This window comes from Loxodonta africana, chromosome 1, assembly GCF_030014295.1.
Source record: "Loxodonta africana isolate mLoxAfr1 chromosome 1, mLoxAfr1.hap2, whole genome shotgun sequence".
Taxonomy (NCBI): domain Eukaryota; kingdom Metazoa; phylum Chordata; class Mammalia; order Proboscidea; family Elephantidae; genus Loxodonta; species Loxodonta africana.
The window spans coordinates 87,153,348-87,159,155 of NC_087342.1; the positions used below are offsets into that span (position 1 = coordinate 87,153,348).

Consider the following 5,808-nt stretch of genomic DNA (forward strand, 5'->3'; position numbering starts at 1 on the left):
TACTGCATAGATACTATCAATGTAATATGTTGCTCATGATTTTATTTTTCTGAGAAATGTTTAGCAAGAAGAAAAATAATTAGGTTTTTTCAGTCTCATAGGTGAAACAAAATTATAATAATAAAATCAGTGTGACAGTAAGAGTATACGAATAGAAAGAGTAATTGGAAACAATCATACTTCAGAAATTTATTTATAAATACAATGTGCATATATGATCTGAATAAATTGCCTAATATTAATAAAAATTTGATGTTCCATATATCCCATTAATAAAATCATACCTATTTTAGTTATTGTATAACATATGTATAATTTCCTTCCGTTTGACTGAAATGAGTGACACTAAAAATTTTAATCTTCTTATGCTTCTATGATTGTGTCAGAGTCAATTAAAATTGCTCAACACAATTATTTACAATGATGAAGTGGCGATTCTGACTTTTTTCCTTAACTTCACTAAGTGTGTTAGATTGTTAAATAATAAAAACTTTCTTCCTTTCCATTTCCAGCTTGTCTTGCAGCCAGCATTGCTCTTGGAAATAGAGAAAGAATATGTTTAATTTCACTACAATGAGTGGGTTTTTTCTCATGAGCTTCTCTGGCAATCCTGAGATAGAAATCTTATATGCTTCTTTGTTTTTAGTCTTATACTTAGGGGCTTTAACTGGTAATACTCTCATTATCATTGCAACTTCTATGGACAATAGTCTCTACTCACCTGTGTATTTCTTCCTGAAACATCTCTCCTTTTTGGATCTGTGCTATATTTCTGTGACTGTACCAAGGTCCATTTGCAACTCTTTCATGCATAATGGCAATATTTCCCTCTGGGAGTGCATACTGCAGTGTTTTGCATTCACTGTCTGTGGTTCTTCTGAAATGGCCATGCTCACAGTGATGTCCTATGACCGCTACGTGGCCATCTGCCTTCCACTGCGCTATGAAATCATCATGAATGTCAGCACCTGTGTTAATGGAGTCTTAGCCATCTGGATCAGTGGAGTCATCTCTGGAGTCATGCATACAGCTGCTACTTTCTCCATCCACTTCTGTGGTCCCAATATCATTCACCAGTTCTTCTGCAATGTCCCCCAGCTCCTGAAACTCTCTTGTTCCAATGACTATGTCAGTGAGCTTGGGGTCTCTGTTTTCCTGTCCTTGGTGACATTTCTTTGTTTCATCTTTATTGGCCTCTCCTACACACACATATTCTCTACTGTGCTGAGCATCCCATCTGCTGAGGGCAGATCCAAGGCCTTTTCTACTTGCCTCCCCCACCTATGTGTTGTCATATTATTTGTCTCTACTAGTGTCTTTGAGTTTCTAAAGCCACCTTCTGACTCTCCAGTTCCATCTGATTTTTTGCTCACTGTTTTTTATACTGTTGTGCCCTCAACACTCAATCCAATGATCTACAGCTTGAGAAACAAGGCCATGATGACAGCTCTACAAAAGGTTTTAAAAGGAAAGAAAGCCTAACTTTTTTATTGAGGCACATCTATTAATTTTTGGTTAGGAGACAAGTTCAAAACGTAATGGAGAAGCATAACATAGCCAATCAAGAAACGAAAGCTAAATAAAAAACTCGTTAAAGGGAAAGTTGTCATATGAATTGGCTATCACTGAGCAATAAAAATATTGAAACTTAAAGTTACATGTAAATTACTCTTGTAAACACAGTAAATTTAAGTCTCCACAAAGCCAAGTGTGGCAAAAAAATGTAAATTTCTGTAATTTTAAAGAACCCACTGGATTTCCCTCCCTAGCATCTCATTTTTTTATCAGGATGATGAAAAACTCAGTGAATTTGAGGCTACTTCCTCATTTTTGCATGAGTTACTCTGGAGTTTAGGGTATTCACGTGTTAATGACAGCCACCTGGCTGTCAATGTCATCTGGCCATTTAGAGGTCCACTAAGGCTCTATCAACCTCTTAGGGCTTCATTCAGTAATACACTGGAGGTAACGCTAGAAAAGTCTCATTATACCATTTGCCTCTTCATATGCAATACATTAAATTGCCACTAATGGAGATGGATTTTTTAAACACTGCAATTTGATAGTCTCTGAACTATATGTTTTTAAATGTATGTCATAATTGATAAATGAATGAATAAAAGAAGAAATAGAAGTAATCTCTTTCCCATATAATGAACAAATTGTATGCAATGATAAAATCATGAAAAAGATATTAAGTCACAAAAGATAGAAAATGAGGGTTCAACATTTATCTAATAATAGTTCCAGAGGGATCTATTGATCTATTTCTCCATGCTTTGAGAGAATGGACCACAAGAAATATTCAGAAAAATAACTACTGAAGGGTTTTTCATAATAAATAAATAAAGACAAAAATTTTCAGGTTTCAGAAGTACAACAAAAATTGATTAGTATACATAAAATGAATTCACGCATCTATATATACTGAAACTACAGTATAACAAAACAAAGACATAATTTTTTAACAGTTGCAGCAAAACTTTATTATTTTACCTTTTTCATTTAGTTTTATAATCCATTGGAAAACAATTTGTGTCTATGGTGTGAAGAGAGGTTATTATTCATTTTATTCATATGAATAGCCAATTTAACTTGTATCATTAATTGAAAAACAACATCTTTTCCCCATTGAATTGCAATGGTGCCTTTGTTACCAATCAGGTGACTATGTATGTATGGGAGTCTCTAAACTGTTCAGTTAGAGTCTCTAAACCTTTTAATCGATGTATGTCTTGGTGCTTATAATATCAAACTCTCTTAGTTACTGCAGTTTTGCAGTATTTTTTTTTATGCTGATATTCTAAGTCTTCTAAGTCTGTTCTTCTAGATTTTCTGAGCTATTCTACATCCTTTGGATATCCATACAAGTTTAAGATCAATTTTTCAATTTCCACAAAATACCTGCTGAAATTTTGATTGGATTTACACTGAATCTACAGGTTAAATAGAGGAGAATTGTCTTCTTTAAAAATTATGTCTTCTAATCTTTTCTGAATTTGTTTAAGTGTTTAAATATTCTCTCAGCAATGACATAGTTTTCAGTATAGTGGTTTTGTACAACTTTTGTTAGATTTATTTCTGTGCATTTGAAGTTATTGTAAATTATGTTTTTAAAATTTAATCATCTAATTTTTGTGGCCAGTATTTAGAGGAAACCCTGGTGACGCAGTGGTTGAAAGTATTTAGAAATACAATCAATTTTTGTGTAGTGATCTTACAATCCGTACCCTTGCTTAATATACTTATAAATTCTAATAGACCATTTTGAATTATTTAAATTTCTGTATACATATTATGCTGTGCGTAAATAAAGGATTTTATTACTTCTTTTCCAATTTTTAGAATGTTTTTTGTGTGTGCACATTTTTATCCTGGCTAAAAAGTGTGCCAATGTTGAATAGCAATGGCAGTAGTGGACATTCTTATCTTGTTCCCCAAATCAAGGAAAACACAGTCACTGTTTCAAGGAGGCTACCAAAAAGGATCTCATTGTTGGGGCATCTCCAACGAGCTCAGGAATGTGCTCAAAGACTAAAGAATTTGCTTTAAATATCTCACATAGCTAGAGGAAAGGTGCCAAAGCAAGTTATTCTACGAGTTAACTATGACCATGCTTGCCCCTCCTGTCTACTGTTTCTCCCCCTTCAACCCTGAAAGGATCAGAGATAGTATCAAAAGTGTGGGTGAAGGCAAAAAGTGTGAGGTGAGGCTGGTAAGAATAGAAAATGTGGCAATGACTTCTATACCTTCTGAAGACTTCCAGCCTGGAATAGGCCTGAGATGGGTGAGAAGAGAAGCTTAACTTTGCATGGATTATTACATTGGGTCAAGTGTATTAATTTCTAACTTGATAATAGTCCTGTGACTAACAGAGACTGTAGAATGTTTTATTAAACATGAGTGATAAGGGTAACTGTAAGGTCCCAACAGCATAGGAAATATTAAAACTTCAGAATATGTTTAATTAAGAAATAGAATCAAAAAAAATTTTAATTGCAATATTTGAATCAGGGTAAATATTTAAATGTATCAGTAATTATAATTACAATAATAAAGAGCTAATCTCGATAAAGGGCTTAACATATGTAAGGCATGGTGCTAAGTACTTCTTAAAAGACAATATTATTTATTCTTCCCAATAACATGTTGAAGTAAGTTTCAATATTATTAACCCACTATTATAAATAAAGAATCTGAGCTAGAAAGAGACAAGCAATTTATCCAAAATTCACATAGCTAAAGTGGGCAGTTGGGATATGATCCTAGAAAATCAGGCCCCAGATGCTACAGTCTTAATACTAACCCTAACTCTAACCGTACTTGTATATTTAGTTTAAATCCTACACCTAATCCTTTCTTAGCACTGGAAAATAGAAGCAAAAATTGTTAAAATATTAGGAAAACAACACAAGGCATAAGCAGATTCAATTTTTTTAAAAAAGATATCTGACTGAAAAAAATTTATTTTGATGAGAAAAGAAAAAGAAAAAAGAGGAGAAGGAGAAGAGGAAAAGGAAGGTGAAGAGAAAGAACAAGAAAGAGGAGGAGGCAGAAGCAGAAGGTGAAATATCTACAATTAGTATACCATGTCTAACAGTATGATAACCTGACCAATGTGGACCAGGAATGAAATAAAGAAAATTCATTTCATTTCGTTTCCTAAATTCAGGGTCAACTGAATGTATTCACCTTTTCTCCACACTGGAAGGGTGATAATGGCTCCAAAAAATATGTATTCATATTCTAGTCCCCAAACCTGTGAATTTTATCTTATTTGAGAAAAAGGTCTTTATAGATTTCATTAAGGATATTGAGGTGAGGAGTTTATTCTGAGTTATCCAGGCCTGCCCTAAATGCCATTACAATTGTTCTTGTAACAGAGAGGCAGAGGGATGTTTGATACACATACACAGGGGAGAAGATGCTGTGAAGACAAAGGCAGAGATTGAAATGACAAGGTCACAAGCCAAGGAATTCCTGAAGCTGCCAGAAGCTGGAAGAGGCAAGGAATGAATTCTCCCATGAGCCTCTGGAGAGTGTGGTCCTGCTAACACCTTGATTTCAGATTTCTGGCCTCCAGGACTGTGAGAAAAAAAATTCCTGTTGTTTTAAGACACCCACTTTGTGTTAACTTGTTACGGCAGCCACAGGAAATTAACATATCTGGTAAAATGGAATAAGCACATTCCACCCCATCTTGCCCACTGAATGCAACCACAAAACCTGAATAGAATGCAAAATCATACAACTACAGTGGATACAGTTTGGCAGTTTTTTATAAAGCTAAACATTTACTTACAATATGACCCATTAATCCTATTCCTAAGTAATTACCTTTAAAGGAAAACTTACATTCATACAAATGTTTTTAGCAGATGTTTTCATAATTACCAAAACTGGAAACAACACAAATGTTCTTTGGTGTGTGAACAAATGAGCAACCTGCTGTACATTTGTAAAATGGAATAATAGCAGTAAAAAGAAGCAAAATTCTGATACACACAGCAGTTTGGATGAAACTTAAAGGCATTACATTAAGTCAAAGAAGCCAGTCTCAATGTAACCTAACCCTACAAATGCCAGTAAATTTCCATTAGTCCTTAAACTAGCCCAAGCCAGTTTGTTCCACCCCACATGTGCAGAAGGGCCAGCTGTGACCCTTAATTGACCTCAACAGAGGCTGTAGCAACAGGTGGAACGAAGCAGAAGGAAAATCATCACCCAGACCCTATTCCAAAGTAGAGGTCTGATGACAAGAAGCACGTCACCTCCAGTTTCCTGGCTGCCATAATTCCTATTAAGTCT

At 34.6% G+C, this 5,808-nt stretch overlaps 1 protein-coding gene across 1 annotated transcript; it reads left to right on the forward strand.

Annotated features, from left to right (window-relative positions):
- The first annotated feature begins 555 nt into the window (after positions 1 to 555).
- LOC100668305 (olfactory receptor 14J1-like) lies at positions 556 to 1,482 on the forward strand. Its single transcript, XM_003421831.4, has one exon. It carries the CDS (start codon positions 556 to 558, stop codon positions 1,480 to 1,482), a length of 927 nt encoding a protein of 308 aa, XP_003421879.4.
- The last annotated feature ends 4,326 nt before the right edge of the window (positions 1,483 to 5,808 follow it).